Source organism: Elephantulus edwardii, unplaced genomic scaffold (assembly GCF_000299155.1).
Source record: "Elephantulus edwardii isolate Elephantulus edwardi_28Jun2011 unplaced genomic scaffold, EleEdw1.0 scaffold00226, whole genome shotgun sequence".
In the NCBI taxonomy this organism is placed as follows: domain Eukaryota; kingdom Metazoa; phylum Chordata; class Mammalia; order Macroscelidea; family Macroscelididae; genus Elephantulus; species Elephantulus edwardii.
Window position 1 is genome coordinate 1405755 of NW_006399976.1, and position 20602 is coordinate 1426356.

At 45.5% G+C, this 20602-nt stretch overlaps 1 protein-coding gene across 1 annotated transcript in view; it reads right to left on the minus strand.

Moving 5' to 3' along the window:
• The window catches only part of NWD1 (NACHT and WD repeat domain containing 1), a 94364-nt gene that overhangs the window by 66159 nt on the left and 7603 nt on the right, over positions 1 to 20602 (minus strand). Inside the window, 4 exon segments of the mRNA XM_006898323.1 lie at positions 6131 to 6428; positions 11938 to 12054; positions 19358 to 19392; positions 19395 to 19443. Of these exon segments, the coding sequence (XP_006898385.1) occupies positions 6131 to 6428; positions 11938 to 12054; positions 19358 to 19392; positions 19395 to 19443 (499 nt within the window).

Here is a 20602-nt window from a genome sequence, read left to right on the forward strand (position 1 = left end):
CCTTCCATGGGACAGCTGGTGGATTTGAACCCAGTACCTTTGGGTTAGGAGTGCAACTCCTCACCACTAGCCAACAGAGCTCGATACCTGCTACAAAGTGGATAACCCTTGAAAATCTTATGCTGGGTGACAAAAGTAGATTCCCAAAGGATAATCATACAATTATTCTTAATTGAAGTGACAATAATAATTGTAAAATTTCTTTTATGTGAAATGTCTGGAACAGGCAAATCCCAAGGTGAAAAGGCAGTCAGAGTCAGAGTCCCTGGGCAGTACAAATGGTTAACATGCTTGGCTGCTGATGAAATGGGTGGAAGTTCAAGTCCACCCAGAAAGCGCCTCAGAAGAAAGGCCTGGCTATCTACTTCCACAAAGTCACTATTGGAAATCCCATGGAGCACACTTCTAGTCAGATGCACATGGTGCCACCATGAATCAGAGTCAACCCCAGGGCAACGTGTTTTACAAAGAAGATTACAAAGAAGACTAGCTGGTTAAAGAATTCAACTGCTAACCAAAAAGTTAGTAGTTCAAACCTACCAATTGCCACATCGGAAGACATGGCAGTCTGCTTCTGTGAAGATTAACATCCGTGGAAACCCTACAGGGCGATTCTACTCAGTTATATGGGGTCACTGTGGCCTAGTGGCAAGAAGCTGCGCTGCAATCCTGAAGGCACACAGTTCGAATCCACCAGCTGCTCTGCAGGAGAAGGATGGGCAATCTCCTCCTACGGGATTCACTTTCTCTGAAAACCCGCTGGAGGGATAGCTGTGGGTTGGTTCTGACTTGACCGTATACAACAACAGCATGAGTCAGAAGCAAGTTATGGCAATGGGTTTTGAGTTGAGGGGAGAGGAGGAGAAATGTGAGTGATTGATTGCTTAATGGGTCTGGCGTTTCCTCTTGGAGCAGTGAGGATGTTCTGGAAATAGGTGAAGGTGCTGGTGGCACAACAATGTGAATATAACAAAAATCACTGAATTTGTACTTCTCAGTGGTAACTCTTACGCTGTGCAAATGTCACCTCAATTAATAATAAAAGCCAACACCATCAATTTGGAGTGTCTTCCTCATTCGTTCAACAAATGTTTATTGAGCTGCTCTGGTGCCCAATTCTGCTCTTGATACTGAGAAACAAGCAGTGATGAAAACACAGCCGCTCTGCTCCTGTGGACTGTTTACAGTCTGAGTAAATGAGCTCAAAAATTGGTATATAGCTCAATGGATGAGGAAGGACTGATGCCAGGCAGGCATAGGAGGCTGCAGAGAAACACCCGAAAAGCTATGGAGGTCAGAGAGAGAATTTGGGGGGGATGAGGCTGAGTTCCCAAAGGTTTAGAAACAATTCAATTTTTCCTCCGGTGCAGGAGTGAGCAATATTCTGGTCTAACATCAGTATTTTTTACCTTGTGGACCAGAGAGTTTCTGTTGCAGCTACTCAGCACTGCCCTTGGAATATTAAAGCAGCCATGTTGTTGTGAACCATAGGGTCAGAATCGACCCTCTGGTGGGTTTTCAGAGGCAGTTAATCACACAGGAGGAGATTGCCCATCCTTCTCCCTCAGAGGAGCTGATGGCCTCGAACTGTGTGCCTTCAGGATTGCAGCACAGCTTCTTGCCACTAGGCCACCAGAGCTTGCTGACATAAAGCAGCCAGTGTGTTTGTGTGTATACAAGTCAGAACTGACCCGTAATGGGTTTTCAGAGGCAATTAATCGCACAGGGAGACTGCCCACCTTTCTCCTGCAGAGCAAATGGTGGATTCAAACTGTGTGCCTTCAGGACTGCAACACAGCTGCTTGCCACTAGGCCACCAATGCAGCCAAAAACAGACACAGACGTTAGCAAATAAATGGATGTATCTGTGTACCAATAAAACTTTATTCACACTACCAGGTGAAGGGCCAGATTTGGCTCTTGGGCCACACTTTGGAACCTGCCCTCACTGCCCTGTTAATATTGTTAGGTGCATCGAGCTGGCTCTCACTCACAATGACTTTATATTTAACAAAATGTTCTGCTTAAGCCCAGACTACTGTTACCATCTCTCTGTCAATTAACCTCATGGAGAGTTTGTTTTTGTTTTTGTTTTTCACTGACCCTCTAGCACCAGGTCCATCTCCAGGATTTAGGCCTTCCTGATACCATGTCCAAGGCAAGCAAGACAAAATCTCTCCATCTTCTTTCTTGGACTGAATTCCAAGACCAATTTGTTTGCTCTTCTGGACATCTATTATGTACAATAGTCTTTGCCAATGTCTTAATTCAAATGCATCAATTCTTTGGTCTTCCTGATTCACTGTCCAGCCTTCACATGCTTATGAGGTAATCGAAAAGACCAAGGCTTTGGTCAGCGGTACCTCAGTCCTTAAAACAACACCTTTGCTTTTTTAACACTCCAGAGCAACTCTTCTGCAGCAACTCTGAGGACTCTTACTTTCCAGAGCTTAGGGGCATGCCGACCTCTCCTTGGAGGCTGTTATTTTGAAACAGCAATCAAACTCAAGAAGTTATTTTTGCAACAGCTCTGAGCTCAAGGGCGCCTCTCAGCTCTCTGTTATGGAGCAAGCCAGGCCCTGGGGGACCAGCTGAGCGGCTGAGATGAAGACAAGAGTCACTCAGCCATCCTCTTTAGAGTGGTCCTGTGCTCCTCTTGGCAAGTGAAGGCAATTAACGGCTCCAAGACTGTTCCAAGGCTTTCAGACTTTGGATATGTAGCTAGGCGAGGCTATTCTTTGGAAAGGGACATCATGCTTGGAAAGAGGGAGGCATAGCGAAGGAGAGGAAGACTCCCAATGAGATGGACTGATGCTGTGACTTCAGCAGTGGGTTCCAGTGTCTCAGAGATGAAGAAGATGGCACGGGATAAGGCAAGTTTCAGGTTGACTGTTCATAGGATTGCTATGAGTTGTACTCGAATCAACAGCACCTAACAACAACAACAACATGCTCCTCTTAGCCCATGAAGGCAATTACTCCAAGGCAGTTAATCGCACAGGGAGGATATTGCCCATCTTTCTCCCATGGAGCAGCTGGTGGATTCAAACCACGTGCCTTCAGGACTGCAGCACAGATTCTTACCACTAATGCCTCCAATGCTCCCTAAAGCAGCCACGGACATTAGTAAAGAAATAGATGTGTCTGTGTGCCAATAAAACTTTATTTACACAGTTCCTAGATTAGATTATTCTTGGAGAAATTTGGGCATAAACCAATTCAAGCCCTTTGCTTTACCACCTACTGGTTCTGAGAACTTGGGCAAGTCCTGTCACCTGTCTGAGTCTCACCTAGAAATATAGCAAGGATCATGAAGCTAGCGAGAGACCAGGCAATGTTTCATAGTAGGCCACTGTGTATCTAAGCCTTTGTTGCTACAGTAAGAAGTCTTGGTTGGGGAGCTCTGGCGGCCAAGTGGCAGAAAGCTGCACTGCAATCCCAGAGGTACATAGTTCAAATCCACCAGATGCTCTGCTGGAGGAGGGACAATCTCCTCCTGTATCAGTCGAATATGATTTGATGGTACACACACAAAGATAACACATTTTTTTTAAAAAAAGAGGTATATAAAGGAGTCTCAGTTACTCATAACTGGGAATTTTCTGTGAATTGGTGCTTATGAAAAATGGGACTAATTCTGTGAATTGGTGTTTGTGAAAAGATGAACTAATAAAGTCAGTCTTTGATAGAGTGTACACCGTATGATTCTACTTTATATAACACTTTTTTTAAAAAAAATGTGATAAAAAATAAATATAAAAAGAGCAGCAAAGGCAGTTCTGGTGGTGGTGCCCATAGGAGGCTGCACTATTAACCCAAAGGTGGTGTCTCTCTGATGGTTCGAATCCACCAAATTCTCCCCTGGAGAAAAATGGGTAAATTACTCATGCAATTCACAGCCTCCTGAAAACCCACTAGGGGGTCAACCATGCATCGGTTCTGGCTCCACGACAGTGAGTTTTTGTGTGTTTTAAGACTAGTGATAGCCAGAAGAAGCTGCATGCCACAGGAACCTGGCAGAAGAATTCAGGTATGTTCCACTAATAGAGAATGATGGGAAATTGAAAAGGCTGCACTCTGCCAAAGTTGGAAACCCAGGCAGCTCCACCATCTTGCTGCCCCCACAGTTATCACTGTGGAGTAAAATATTTTAACCGTTTGCCACGAGTCCAATTCAGTGGCATTGATTATATTCACCATACTGTGTAACCATTGGTGTTATCTGTTTCCAAATTTTCTCATCACCTTTACAGATGCCCCATGTCCCTTCAGCACTGCCCCTCCCTCTTCATCCTGTCCTTGGTAAACCAGCCCACAGCCCACTGCTTCCTTCACCTTTCCCTGCTGTCTTAATGCAAAGAAATCTTTCTTCCATAGGATTTGAACTGCTGCCCTTTTGTTTGTCAGCTGCACCACTGCTCAGCTCTGGCAATCACTAGTAATAAATTTGGGACTCTTCATTCTCCAGCTTTAGATGTTTCATATGACCACGATCATACAATATCTGTTCTTTTGTGTCTGACTTCTTTCGATGAGCATTGATGCTTTTACAAAAAGCAAAGATTGCACCTTGAGAACAACATGTATCCAAGCTAAGCCAGGGTATTTTCAATCGCTTTGTGTTCATGAGAAAGTTCAACAACGAATCAGGAAGATCGAACAAGCGTTATGCATTTGAAACGTGATGTTGGCAGAGGAGTCGGAGCAAACCATGGACTGTCAAAAGAACAAACAAATCTGGCTTAGAAGTGTAGCCAGAATGCTCCTTAGAAGTAAGATGAGGAGACTTTCCCTGATGTATTTGGATGTGTGTTATCAGGAGGAAGTCCCTGGAGAAGGACATCATGTTTGGTAAAGTAGAGAGTCAGTGGGATAGAAGAAGAAAACTCTCAGTGAGACGGATTGACACAGAGCCTCCGACAGCAGGTGCAGGATCGGACAGCGTTCATTCTGTCATAGAAGGGATCATGCTGAGTCAGGACCACAGAAGAATGCAGAGTCCTGGTGGACACAGTTAAAACACTAAGCTGCTAACAGAAGTATTGGAGGCTTGGTTCACCTAGAGGTGCTTCCGTGGAAAGGCCTGGCAACCTGCTTAAACAACAGCCATTGAAAAATCGGATGGCGCACAGCTCTAACCCAACATACATAGGTCATGACTCGGAATCCATTTAACAGCAACTGGCTTAACAAAAATTCAGATACTTCATACACTGGAAATGTAAATGAACACAGTTCATATTTTGGTTGTATGTACTGACACATTAATCATCTGCAAATGAACATTCATGATCCAGAAACAGTCTTTCTCTCCTGACAGTGAGCAGGGTGAGAACGGTTCGATCACGTTGCTCTTCCAGAAAGATCTTTCTGGAAGTTGATGTGGCAGAGGGGAGGGGTGGAGGGTGAGGTTGGAAGTGAGAGATAGGAAGCTGACCTCAGCAGGAAAAATTGGGGGACAGAGAGGTTTCCAAGTGGAGGAACTCACAAGGCTGGGAGTCCCCCTATAAGAGATAAGGCAGAGGGCAGGGACCATGGACTGAGTCACAGATGCCATTCTTACGTCCCATCTCCCACTCCGCCCCCCCAACCCCTGTGCCTCAGTTTCCATCTCAGCAGCAGGCGCAGTGTAATTGATGCTTCCCATAGAGAGATGGCCAGAGGGGGGAACCCCTCAGATGAGGGCATTAGTGTCCACTGGCTTTTGGGACAAAAGTAATTCTTGCCTGGGAACCTCCCAATTTTATCGTCAAAAAGCTTACACTCTGGCTCAGGACAGTTGGTCACCCGAGGTCATGGTCCAGTGCCAAAGCCTCACTGCAGAGGAAAGCAGGACCCATCTGAGGAGGAGGGGAAGTTCTGAAGACTAAGATTCTATCTGGATGTGGCTGAGTGACCTTGGGTGAGTGAAACAGCCTTTTTCGGAACCAGAGGCCTAGAAATGAGAATGTTTTGTTTCCAGAAATGCCGAAGGTGGGATATTGGCACACTGAGTATTTTGAGTATATGGTCAATTTCCTATCCCTGGATCATCTGTGACCTCACCTGTCCCTGACTCATGGTCCCCTGGCCTTCACCTGACCTGTGAGTCCTTTGGTCTCTCCTGACCAGCGGGTCCCCATGGCCTCACCTGACCGGTGGTAGCGGTGCCACTGCTCCTGGGTGATGAGTCCCAGCTGCCAGGCTTCCTGGGCCCCAGCACGCAGGGCAGCGGTCAGGGTGACCTCCTCGGGCCCGCGGGCCTCCCCAGCACCTGCGGCCTGCAGCACGTAGGCAGGAGGAACCGCGTTCTCGTCCTTCCGGAAGCGGCGTGCCACCAGCTCCAGTTCACGCGGCCTGGACGTCAGCTGGGCCTTCAGGGCCTCCCACTCCTTCTCCTCGATCAGTGAGGGGACCGGGCAGGGTCCGTACTGGTCACCCACCAAGGCCTGGGAGAAACGACACGGGTTCAAGTCTCAGCATGGACACCCAGCCTCTGGGCTCTCACTTTCACCCCTGAAACCTTTCTGAGGGGACTGATGGTTCAGGTGTCTGATCCTCACCTTCCACGCAGAATCCTAGCTTCGAGTCCCACCCGTTACACCCCCTGTGCACTCACCACCCACCTGTCAGTCTTGCATGTTATCATGATGCTGAACTGGTGCCAGCAGAACCTCCAGATTAGGAAGGACTAGGAAGAAAGGGACTGCAGTCTTCAGTATGGATTGAGACTCAATATCAAGAAAACAAAGATTCTCACCACTGGGCCCATTGGCAGCATCATAATGGATGGTAAAGAGATTGAGATTGTTCACAGTTTTAGTTTGCTTGGATCCACAGTCAGCACTCTTGGCACCAGCAGCCAGGAAATTAAAAGATGTGATGGAAAATTCTGTGGTAGGAGACCTCTCTAAAGTACTAAAATGCAAAGATGTCAGTCTGGAGACTAAGGAGCACCTGATAAAGGCCATGGTCTTTGCAACCACTTGTTATGCATCAGAGAGTTGGACAATGACTAGAGATGATAGAAGGAGAATTGATGCCTTTGAGCTGTGGTGTTGGAGAAGAGTATTGACTATATCATGGACTGCTAGGAAAACAAACAGGTTTGTCCTGGCGAAGGTGAAGCCGGGCTGCTCCTTGAAGGCAAGGATTCTGGGGCTTCATCTGACATACTTTGGACATGTTGCAAGGAGGGACCAGACCTTGGAGAGGGACATCATGCTTATGAGGGTGGAGGGACAGTGCAGGAGAGGAAGAACCTCAATGAGATGGATTGATTTAGTGACTGGGATAATGGGGGCAGGTGTGTTGGAGATGGTGAGATTGGCACAGGATAGGGCAGAGTTTAGGGCTGTTGTACACAGGGTCACTATGAGTTGCAGGTGACTCAACGGCACATAACAACAACAACAACAATAACAGGAAGAAAAGCCTGGCAATGAACTTCCAGAAATCACAATGAATCCTAACACTCACAAAGCTCTGATCTATAATCGACCATGAGGGTGATGCTGGACCGGGCAGCAGTCTTGTCCTCATGCAGGGATCACCGTGTGTCAGGCTCTGGCTTGATGGCAACACAAACAGAGAGCCACACCCTGCAGCTGCGGCCACAATTACATTGAGAAGTGCCATCAGAGAGTTAGCAAAGCCCCTGTGTGCAGAGGTACCAGGAGAGGGCTGTGCCACACGGGGAAGGTTTGACTCCAGCTCAGTTCCAAGTGTCACTGAGTCCTTTGAGCTGGGAAACAATGCTTTGTGATCGGATGGATAATGCACCTCTCCCAGCACAAAATATGTGGTGGTCGAATTGAAGCAGGGGACTCAGGACAGTTCCCTGAAGAAAGAAGGACTGAGTTGTGGAGTAAGACCTGAGAAAGAGTACATGGGGCAGAATACCTTGAGCAATAAGAACCCTGTGTGCAAAGGCCCTGGGCTCCCAAGTGGAGGGAGTAGCCGGTACAAAGGTCCTGGGGCAGAAAAGAGCCTGGTCAGTGCAAGAAAGCCAGTGGGGACTGAAAAACCAGCAAAGAGGGGGCAGTGAAGGGAGATAAGCTCCCCAAAGATCCCTAAGGAAGACAGACATGCGGGAGTTGGGGAGGGAATGAGGCAAGAGTAGATAGACAGATGAGGGGAAGAGCTGTCTGAAAGGAATATATGATTGTGCATTATATGCATGAGAAAAATTGAGAAGAAGAGGTGTATTGTGGGGTGGGCTGGGGCAGGAGGAGGAAGGAGGGAGAAAACGTGCAACAATGAATAAATAAAAGAGAAAAAAATTAAAAAAATACTATCCCCAAGGGTAAGATGTTACAGGTCCTGGAAGGCCCACAGAGTTTTTAGTCTTGTGACTAAGAACACTCTAAGAGCAAAATTTAAAAATCCTGTTATCATCAACTCAATTTCAACTCTTGGCACTGCTACATGTTACTACAGACTAGAACTACCTCAGGGTTTTCTTGGCTGTTAGAGGATCAGATCATCGGACCTTTCTTCCACAGCACCCCTGAGTGGGTTTGAACTGCAACTAGTAAGGCCAGAAGTCAAGAGAGCAAACTGTTGGTGGCACAGGCCCTAGTAAGGTCCTTGCACACTCAGAGCGGGAACGTGTTGCTCACCCAAAAGCCGCACCTCTCTGGTAGTTCAAATCCAGCAGCAGACCCTTGGAATGGAGGTCATCATTCCTCCTGGCATGTTCCAGAACATTTCAGGTGTGACCACTAGGGAAATCTGGAAGAGTGGGCTCTGAGGATGAGCGTGTTGGAGAGGATACTGCTTTCCAAGGACCCTTCCAGGGAAGGAGGTGGGGGAGAAGTTGACATGGGCAGCCAGCCAACCACACACAGAACAACTGGTGGTGGACTTGAACCACATGACTTTGGGATTGCAGAGCAGCTTCTTACCACTAGGCCACCAGAGCTCCAAGGCATGGGAATCCATGTGGGATCAAAGCATGGGAATCCATGCGGGATCCAGGCATTAGAAGTAGGAAGAGCTAACAAGAGGGGAGCTGAGGCACCCGCCTCCCCACCCCATCCCTGGGAGGAGCTCTCTGAGGCACTGGAGACTCGGGAGTTGCTGGTTGCCCCAGAGACGCTGAATCTCTAAAAGGAGGCACCTTGGGGACCCTCTCCTGCTGAGGCTGCCTAATGACTTATTTACCTGAAAGATGCCTCTCCGAGGCACCCAGACACTCAGGCTAGTGTGTAAAGTCCCCCCAAATGGAACTATTGACTGAGAAGGAGGATTCCCAGGTTGGGGGCGGAGTGGGGGAAGGGGAAGAAAGCAGATTCAGGAGAAAAGCAGGAAGCAGGGAGAGGTCACCAGTCAGGGGGGATTCGTCCCGATGGCCATTGTGGATGACGCTCAGCTGCACTGCTGGCCGTGCCTGGGGGAAGCTCTCCAGCCCCCTTGTGACCTGGAAGCCGTGCTGTGCTTTTTGCTGCCTTGCATTTGGGTTGCAAAATTTAATTCCTTCTGGAGTTTTTTCTCCTCTCCACCTCTCTCTCTTTCTCTCTGTGTCTCTCTCTTTCCCTGTCTTTCAATGTTTAAAACATTCTTTTTCTTTTTTTCCCCCCTTGAAACTCAACTAAACAATCATTAGATTCAGTTGGGCATTTAAATTAGAAGACTGGAAAATAATTGAGGTGGAGCACCATGAGCAGGGACGTAGAGTCTTCCTGTTGTTGGGTGCAATGGAGTCAGAACTGACTCATAGCTCACCTTCCAGCAGGTTACAGAGGCAGTAAAATCGCACCGGAGAACATTGCCCATCCTTCTCCCATGGTGCAACTGGTGGATTTGAGCCACATGACTTTGGGGTTGCAGAGCAGCTTCTTACCACTAGGCCACCAGAGCTCCAAACATTAGAACATATTTTAAAGGGGTGGTAACAAAAACAAGAGTAGCATCAACATGCAGAGGGAAGTAAAATACACACACACACACACCCGCCCCAAAGCCAAAGCTACTCCTGTCAAGTTATTTCTGACTCATTGTTACTCGTAGGTTCTGTCAAGTCAACTCTGCCTCACAGCAATCCTGTGGACAACAGATCAAAAGTTTCCCCCAAACTGAACCATCTTTATAATCTCTGTTGGGTTTAAAGCCCATTGTAACAGTCACTGTGTCAATGCATCTCACTGAGAGTCTTCTTCTCTTTTGCTGACCCTCTGCTTCTCCAAACATAAGATCTTTTCACAAAGACGAGCCCCTCCTGACAACAAGCACAGAGGATGTGAGACAAAGTTCCCCCGTCTTTGCCTTGAAGGAGCACAGTGGTTGCACTTCCTCGAAGACAGACTTGTTTGATCTTTTGTAAGTCCATAGGATATTCAATACTCTTTGTCAACACACAATTCAAAGGCATCACTTCTTCTTCAGTCTTTCTCATCCATTGTGCAACTTTGACATGCATGGGAAGGAATTGAAAAAATGTCTTGAGTCAGATGCCCCTTGGAGAAAACTTAGCTTCACCTTCATGAAACTTTCTCTCACATACTTTGGGCATGTTGTCAGCAGTTCTTGGGGGAAAGGGACCGTGCTGGGAATGGTAGAGGATCAATAAAAGAGAGAAAGACCCTCAACAAGATGGATTGGCATAATCAGGGATCATGAGGATAGTACAGGAGCGGGCAAGTTTCTGAACTATAATTAATAAGGTTGTTGAGAGTCGTAGTTGGCTCAAAGGCACCTAATAGCAGCACCTTTAAGACAAGGACCCTGGTTGTGCAGTGGTTAAGTGCTCAGTTGCTGACTGAAAGGTCAGTGGTTCAAAGCCACCAGTCACTCTGCAGAGGAAGGGTAGAACCGTCTGGAACTAAGGATGTAAAACACACACACACACACACACCCAAAAACAAATACACACATAAACCCAACCGCATCAAGAATCTGTACTATCAGTCCACAGTAATTGTCTAAATTTAATTGAGAGTTATAGGTTATTTGGGGGAGAGGGAAGGTGCATGGGGAGGAAAGACCTTAAAATGTGGAAAAATTGGCCTCATCTCGGATGAGAGAACAGGAGCCTTGGTGGCACAAGTGGTTAAACACTCACTGATAACTGAAAGGCTGGAAGTTCAAACTCACCTAGTAGCCTATTGAAGATATGATGGACTTCCAGAAGAACAAACAGATCTGTCCTTGAGAGGGTCAAACCAGGCTGTTCCTTGGAGGCAAGAATTCTGAGGCTTCATCTTACATACTTTGTGCATGTTGCAAGGAAGGACATCATGCTTGGGGAGGGTGGAGGGACAGTGCAAGAAAGGAAGACCCTTGATGAGATGGATTGACACAGTGACTGGGGTAATAAGAGTAGGTGTGTCAGAGACAATAAGGTTGGCACAGGATAGAGCATGTTTAGGGCTATCGTACATAGGGTCACTATGAGTCACAAGTGACTCAATGGCACATAACAACAACATGCTTCTATAAAGATCACAGGCAAGAAAATCCTGGCAGGCAGTTCCTCTGTGTTGTATAGCATCACTATGACTAGAAATTGACCCAACAGCAACAACAGAATGAGAAGAGACATGCACCAGAAGCAAGCTCCATGCAGGACATAAAACTTGCTAGTGATACAAGTGGACACACAAAAAAGAAATTCCCAAGACACTGGTGGAGTCCATCTTTTCTCTATGGTTTTCTAGATAGAGATACTTCTATGCTGAAATGAACTGGTTGAGGAATTTGGAGAAGGTCCTAATCAAATTCCAAAATACTGTCCAGCTTCACCATTCCATCTCCAGCTCACAGCCTACTTTCAATCAACTACTAATGTCTGGACCTCAGTCAGCTTTGCAGGAAGAGTGCTGTGATCCATTAGTGATGTCTGTCAGAATCAGGCTACAATGGCAGGGTATAAAAGCAGTGATGCCCCTAAATTTCCTCTACTGGTCCACTGGTGATGGAAAGAGGTAAGAGCTAATGTGCCCCTCCTGAGAGACTCACCACAAAAGCTGGTCCAACTGATGTTTTTCGACACCGCTCAAGCTCCTCCAGGCAGAGTTCTGTGGTCATGTAGTCAGTGGCCTCAGAGTTCCGAATGCCCCACCTCAGATCAACAACCTGGGGGTCAAAAGCCATGGCAAACACATAAAGTTTCATTATTATGAACTGTAGAGTCAGAACCAACCCATAGCTGACCCTCCAGTGGGTTTTCAGAGGCAGTTAATTGCACAGGAGGAGATCACCCATCCTTCTGCAGAACACCTCAATCATGTGCTTTTGGGATTTTTTTCATTTGCTTCTTTATTGAGTTAAAGTTTATAAATCATATTGATTTTCATTCACTCATTCATACTAATTTTGTTTTATAAGATTCATTACAATTGATTAGTATAATTAACTACAATGTCTCATCAAACTCAATGTCTCTTTTTTACAACCTCTCCTAAAATAGATACACCTTGTTTGAAGGAATCTGAACAAAACCTATAACTTCAGTGCAAACAGTGAACATAACTTCAGCGTAACCATAAGAAAAACACAAGGTAGACTCAGACTGGAGGTCATTCTGCAGGAACCGAGGACACTTTTCCTTATAATGGTCAAGATTGTCGCCACAAGAACTATCACAGACCAGAGAGAAGGGAGGAGACAGGGCCACTAAATGCAGTGAGTGCTCTGCATGGAGTCTCACACCTGAAAGAGGACAGGGATGGGGGAAAACACACCAATGACTCAACAATAAAAACCCTCATTCCTATCAAGTTGGAACCAACTCATAGCTGACCCTCCAGTGGGTTTTGGGGAGGGTAAAAATTGCAGAGGAGGAGATTTTTCATAGGAGTATTTTGTGGATTTGAATTGCCAGATGTGGCTGCCTTTGGGTTAACCACTCTTTACAGACCACCTCACCAGAAGTTCCTAAATATAGTTTAGAGTTTAGTTATTGGTACTGTAACCTCACTCTAGCCTAGTCCCAGGGTGAAGTGAGTTCTTTTATGTTGCCTTGTGCTTTGAATTTTAGAAAAACATTTTGAGATATTTTCCCCCCTTATCACTGAACAATTATCTTTGTCCTAGTTTTCTATCCTAGCTAATGTGTTACTTTTGTTTCTGTTGATTGACATTTCTTAGAAAGCTGCAAGTAACTTGTGATTTGATACTTTTTTGTCTGGCCTCAGCCTACCCTGTGATTTGTAGGCATCTTTCAGGGATTGGCCAAGATACTATGTAAAGAAAGTTGACTATGGGCTATGGAAATGAAGTTACTATAGCCTACAATTCAAATGAAGTATCTGTGGCCTACTGCAAGAGAATTAGTCAGTTTGTGGCTCTGTTGGGAAGGCTGTGTTTTGAAATTGATGAAGAGTCTGTACATAAATGTGGCCAAAACCCCAAAGAGATTTTTAAAATAGGAAAAAGAAGGGGAAGGAAGGAAGGAAGAAGCAGACAGAGAGGAGGCAAGAACCTCCCAGAAGAACCATAACATGGGTCCAGGTCTATCATACTGAAGACCTGAAAAGGACCTGCAAAGTTCCTTGGATCAGTAATGACATATAACAACATCAACCGGAGCCTATCATGAGGGATATGAGGGGATACCTGAATGACCAAGATAGAAAGAAGGTGCTGCTTGTTTTCATGGTTAAGAGGAGCTAAAACTGGCCCTGCCCTGAAGAAATGGAGATATGCTCTCTTCAGGAGAACTGCCAAGATTTTACTTACAGCTTCCTATTGCTTTCTTAAATCACTTAACAGTAAGCATGGTCTGTGAGTTCTGTGTGGCCATTATAATGGTTTATTGAGCCCAGTGGAGAAGTAGAGAGTGCCATGGGGGAAATAACTGGTGTCAGAATTGGTGAAAAGGTGGAGAGCAGAGTTGTCTGACCTCTATCTCGTAGGAATCAGCCTCAGACTGCTCTTGATTTGCATTATCCTCCCTGAAGTTAGGCATATTCTGACCCCACTCCAACTACCACTATATCATAGTTAGGTATTGTTGAGTAGAAACAACTCATAAAAGATCCTCCAGTAGATTTTCGGAGGCTGTAAATATGTGAACCAGCATTCGAACTGCATGCCTTTGGGTTGGCAGTGCAACACCTTATCTACTAAACCACCAGAGTACCACTTTATACTCCTCTCAAAACTTTTTTATTATTAATTTCAATGAAAATTTACAGAGACTTTGGATTTCCATTCACGCATTGTTGCACTTTTCTTCCCTCCCAACCCTCCCCCTCAGTATACTCTCCTCTTAGAAAAAGTAAAAGAAAAGTTCTTTCATTGTTTTACAATCCCTCCCCCCAGGTCCACTCCACTATGCAGCCTTCATTCTAGACTCACGTCATGACAAAAATACCTAATCACATATCCCTTTTAAACAGTTTTCTCCCTCATCTGTTATTGAACCCATCTTTCTCAGTCTTCCCACAACCCTGATGTCAGTCCTGTTTTACAACAGTGGAACTATGCAGTATTTGTCCATTTGTGACTGAGATACTTCACTCAGCATAATGTCTCAAAAATAGTTTTTAAATAGCAGTAATGTTGTTGTTTATAGTTGCTGTCTAGCTGACTGACTCATGACAACTCCATACATGCAGGGTATAACTGTGTCTTATAGGGATTTTATTTATGGCCATTACCTTTTGGAAGCAGGTTGCCAGGCCTTTCTTCCACGGTACCATTGGATGGATTTGAACAGCTAACCTTTTAGTTAATGACTGAGCATTTACCTGTGCTGTTCAGAGATTCCAAACAGCAAGGTAATACAGTTAGATTCTTGACTGAGGCCAATGTACTGTGGTCATCTAAGATGTTCCTATTAGAGGAAGCCGAGTGTTGGGTATACAGGGACTCTTTGTACCATTTGGTCAACTTCTCTACATTGAAAATGATTCCCAAAGAAAAAGTTTATCTCAAAACAAAATTCTAAACGTTTTTTTGGAAGAACTTGACTATTTCTCAGTGTTCTTTTAAAATGAGGACATGTCCACACTTGTTCCCAGAGCTGTCTTTGCAAAGGGGAGTGTTTTGCTGGGCAGAGTGGACTAAGCAGTGTTTCTGTGGCAACCGCACGCTTGAAGTCCATTTCTCCCTGCTGGCCAGAGAGGGAACTGGGCAGAATGGCTTGATTCAAGAAAGCAGAGCTGACCTTGTAGAAGGTTGGAATGAAAGAGAAACAAAGAGAACACAGAATGGTCCCTGCCTCCCTGAATTCTTCAGCCCAGAGAGAAAGGCACATACATTCCCAGACCATATAAGGGACAAAAGGGTGTTAGTACTGACCGTGGCTGGAGGGAGAAAAGGAACGGACAGCTAGTTGTGTGATCAGAGAAGGAAGAAGGGTCAGCACCAGCCTCAGGCAAGATCGCTGGTCTCCCCTTCTACACAGCGAGGATGTCTTAACTATCTGCAGCCTCATCTCATTTCATGTAGACATGAAAGAGTGTGTCAGATATTTCACCAGCTCTCAGGGTGTATGTTTCTTCTATTTGCAAAGCCAGCTGTACTGAGTTGACCCTGACTCATAGTGTTCCCACCCACGTCGGAAGGAACTGTGCCCCAGATGGGGTTTTCTTGGCTGTGATCTTTATGAAAACTGATTGCCAGGACTCTCTTCTGTGCTGCCTCTGGATGAGTTCATCAAACTTTCTGTTAGTAGCTATGCACTTAAGCATCTGTCACCCTGGGACCTTTTGTTGTTGTTGTTGTTACGGTTGTGTACAATTAAGTCAGAACTAACCCATAGCTGACCTTCCAGTGGGTTTTCAGAGACAGCTAATCACCTAGAGGGGAGACTGCCCATCTTTCTCCTGTGGAGCAGCTGGTGGATTTGAACCATGTGCCTTTGGGGTTGCAGCACATTTTTTTTTACAAGTAGCCAACCAGAGCTCCCTTTCTAGGACCTCTGAAATGGAGTTGTCTGCTGACCAGGGTCACCCCTTGAGTCCATCTGTCAGTAGGCGGACTGTGGTGGCTTGGATGATGCTGTGATGCCGGAAGCTGTCACCGGTGTTCAAATACCACCAGGGCACTGACGACGGACAGTTTCATGAAGTTTCAGGACTAAAACAGATGAGGAAGCAAGGCCTGGTGATCAACTTCTAAAAGTTAGCCAGTGGAAACCCTATGGATCACAACCGTTCAATTCATAACACATGGTTGGTGTGGAACCAACAGCATTTCATTTTGGGGGACAAAGAGGGGTGCAGGGATAAGAGTTGTAATGAGTTGGAGCTGACCTCCCAGCAGTTAACAACAACAATCAGAGTGGAGCTGATATTCCAGCCCAGTTTACATCTTCGTCTTTGTTATGGATTGAATCGTATTTTCTCAATTATGTGTTGGACTCCTAACCCCATCCCCTTGGAAGTAAGCCTGTCTGGGAATAGAGACTTCGTTGTTATATTAATGAGGCTCTATCAGTGTTGTTGTTAGCTGCCATCAAGTCAACGAAGACTCACAGCAACCCTACAGACAACAGATAGGAGCCTTGCTTTGTCCCCCGTGCTCACGGTCTCTGCCATCCTTGGCACCATTGTTACACTCACTGTGTCAATCCATCTTGTTGAGGGCCTTCCTCTCTGAGTCCGACCCACCACCTTTCCCAGCGTGAATGTCTTTTCCCAAGGACCAGCCCCTTCTGACAACATGCCCCGAGTATGGAAGGTGAAGTTTCACTATCCTTGCCTCTAAGGAGCAATCTTGTTGCACTTGCTCCAAGACGGATATGTTAGCTAGTTCTTTTGTCAGTCCATGGAATGCTTCATATTCTGAGAACACCACAATTCAAAGGCATTAATAATTATCCTTCCATTATCCTTCCAATTATCCTTCCACCTTCCCATTCATTGTCCAGTTTTCAGAGGCATATGAAACAACTGAAAACATGATAGTTTGGATCAGTTTATAGAATATCAGTGTAGAGTGAATCATAAACCTAATCGCTTCTGAATTAAGAGAGTAGATCAGAGACAGATGCAGACTTGGCAGGCAGGGGTGGGGAGTTGGTGAGACACAATCTAGTTGGTAACAGAGGTGGTAGGTAGATGGGTTCACAGCCCACGAACACCAAGGATTGCTGGCACCAACAGGTCTGTCCTGGAGACGATGAAAGGAAGCTGCTCATTGGAGGAAAGGATTTTGAAGCTCTGTCTCACATAGCTTTGGCGTGTTGCCAGGAGGGACCAGTCCTTAAAGAGGGACATCATGCTTGGAAGGGTGGAGGGACAATGCAAGAGGGAAAACCCAAATGAGATGGATTGACACAGTGACTGGGGAATAGGAGCAGGTGTGTCAGAGACTGTGAGATTGGCTCAGGATAGGACAGGGGTCAGAGTTATTGTATACAAGGTCGCCATGAGTCGCAGGCAACTTGATGGCATGTAACAACAACAATTAGCAATAGAAACAGACAAGTAAAGCCTTATCCCTAGATCCTCATCCAGAATTTGGATTTGTAGCCTCCAGAAGCATAAAGAAATTAATTTTTGTTCTTTAAAAGCATCTACTTTGCTTTATAAATATTCACTCCAAACACAATTTTTAAAAAGAAAAATGAATAAAGATCTCCATTTGTTGTATTTCTATGATAATAGCATCAAAGAGCAAGCAGTGTCAGATTATCCGATCAACCCGGGCTTTCTAGTGTTTATTAATAAACAATTTCACTTTTCCCCTCAGCACACCCGAGACTCTACCTCTAAGTATGGCTGGCCTCTCCTAACCCAAAGCACCTTCCTACAGAACCAAAGCCTCTTGCCAAATCTACAGACAAACTTCTGTTTGTGGAGAACAAGCAAGACAAGCCTCTGCAGTGAGCAGTTGCACACGGTTTTCACCACATCAAAGATCAAGGATGAGAAATGGTTCATCACAGATTTGTAAACAAGCAAAGTAATTATCTTACTCATTGGGTAACCCACTCCCGGTAATTAAGGAGGGTCAGTGGGGAATGTTTTGCCATCTGTGTAGGAGATCTGTGTTTGACTCCTAGCCAGTAAACCTCACGCACAGCCACTGCCTGCCTGTCAGCGGGATTTACATCCTGCAGAGGAAAGGATTATGAAGCTCTACCTCACATACTTTGATCACACTGCCAGGAGGGACCAGTCCTTGAAGAAGGAAATCATATTTGGAAGGGTGGAGGGACAACACAGGAGAGGAAGATCCTGGGGGAGATGAATTGACACAGTAGCTAGGGTTATGGGGGCAGGTGTGACAGAGATAGTAGGATTGGCTCACGAGGGAGCAGAGTTCAGAGCTATTCTGCATAGGGTCACTATTTGTTGCAGGCAACTTGACAGCACATAATAACAATAACACAACATAATGCTGCAGGGGGTAGAGGGAGGTTGCTAGAAAGCAAGAATGTCAGTTTAAAGACTAAGGTGCGCCTGGTCCAAGCCATGCAATTGCTTCATATGCATCTGGAAGCTGGACAATAAATACAGAAGACTGAAGAATGGGTGCCTTTGCACTGTGGTGTTGGGGAAGAGAAGTGACTATCCCACGGACTGACAAAAGAACAAACGAATCTGCTTTGGAGGAAGTGCAGTCAGAGTGCTCCTTAGAGGCAAGGATTTTGGAACTTTGTCTCTTTTTTTGGGTCATGTTGTTAGAAGGGGCTGGTCGTTGAAAAAAGGACATCATGCTGGGGAAAGTGGATGGTCAGAGGAAGAGAGGAGGACCCTCAACAAGATGGATTGTTGAGAGACTGTAACAATGGGCTTTAGGTTATCGGAGATGAGCATGGCACAGGATAGGGCAGGTTTCAGATCTTGTGCTGTTCATAGGGTCAATGTAAATTGTAGTCAATTTGATGGCGCCTAACATTAACATAATTCTGAACATGGTGTCTTGGCATTTCTAGACTCAAATAGATTAGGAAGAAAGACTGGACAATCAGCTTCCCAAAACCAGACAATGAAAACCCTGTGGATAAGAATGGTCCTGTCTCAACCACTTCCAGGGGTGAGCAACCTTTTTTTCTGTTGTCATGGGGTCTCCATGAGTCAGGGCCAATTTAATGGCAACAATCATAAATGTAAAAAAAAGATGCAAGCCCCTATTCAAAAATCGTTTTGAAGACAGAGAGAGCATTAAATCAGCATAGTTCCAGATACCCGTGAGGCTGGGCCTGCCTATCACACTCCTACTTCCATTTTGTTGTTATCGAGTGCCTGTAAATACATTTTGACATGGTGACCCCATGCGACAGAGTAGAAGCTGCTTCCCAGGGTTCTCATGACTATTTATAGTTTATTGCCAAGTCTTTCTTCTGCAGCACCAATGGGTGGGTCGAAACCAAGAGCCTTTCTGTTAGCAGGTGATCACACATACCCATTGTTTTACTAGGGCTCCTGGCTTGCATTTTAAGGCAGGGAAACTGAGGCCAAGAGGAGAGGAAGATGCTGACCTCAAACATCAATCCGTGCTTGTGGCAGAAGGTTTGCACTTCAGGGTAGGCGGTGTTCTGCAGGGCTTCCCTCTCTGCGTCCATATCTGCAAGGAACACCAGCAAGGCTGTTAGTTCAAGGCGCCCAAAATGTTTCCTTTCCCTAGCTCTATGTTTAGCCTCCTTCCCCACCACTGAGCTGGGCCTTGACAGGGAATTTAAAGACACAATACACCTAGAAGACCAGGTATCCTGTTTTCTGATGTGTCTATGAAAACTCTGCATCCTTAGGAAGCTAGTTAGTTGTGGATCAACCAGAATGTTAGGTTATTGTGGGTTAAAGCTTACCTAACCTAATACAATGAGTTATCTCATTGTTGTTGCTGTTAAATGCCATCGAGTCGCAGGCTACTCATAGCAACCCTATGAACTTTCTTTTTTTTTTTTCCCTATGAACTTTCTTTGTTTCTCCAAGTTCATAACGTTTCCAGAGGCAAGCTATTTTCAGAAGTGGATGTGACTCCTGCTTCCAAGCTTGTTTTAATCAGGGAGCTCCACCCAACACTGTCCACCACGGGTAACCAATATCACATTTGGTACATGAGGGTCACAGTGTTCAGCATCACAGCCACCACGAGTTATAGCTTGCCTCTGGAAACCCTATGAACTTGGAGAAACGAACAAAGTTCATAGGGTCGCTATGAGTTGCCTACAACTCTACGGCATTTAACAACAACAACAAAGAGCTCAGTTGGCCTAATGGACAGAAAGTGTTGCTACCAAGCCAAAGGTGGGTAATTTTAATCTGCGTCCCTCGGGCCTGTTTTTAATTGTTTTTGGTCAAATATTCTTCTAGGTGGTATAGCACTGGTCTGTCGATTTGCTGTACAGAGGTAACTCGTGGTTGCTGTGATGCTGAACACTGTAACCCTGACGTGTCAAATGAAATATTGGTCACCCATGGTGGACAGTGTTTGGGGGAGCTCCCCGATTAAAACAAGGTTGGAAGCAGGAGTGGCATCCACTTCCGAAATAGCTTGCCTCCGGAAACCCTATGAACTTGGAGAAACAAAGAAAGTTCATTAGGTCATTATGAGTTACCTACAATTTGACAGCACATAACAACAACAACAACAATCACCTAATAAAATACCTTAATACCCAGTTACACTTGCATTCAGATAAAGAGTATTTTTTCTTAATATAAATATATTCTATTCTAGATCACATTCTAGGTCACAAGGCAAGCATCAGTAGATTCAAAAA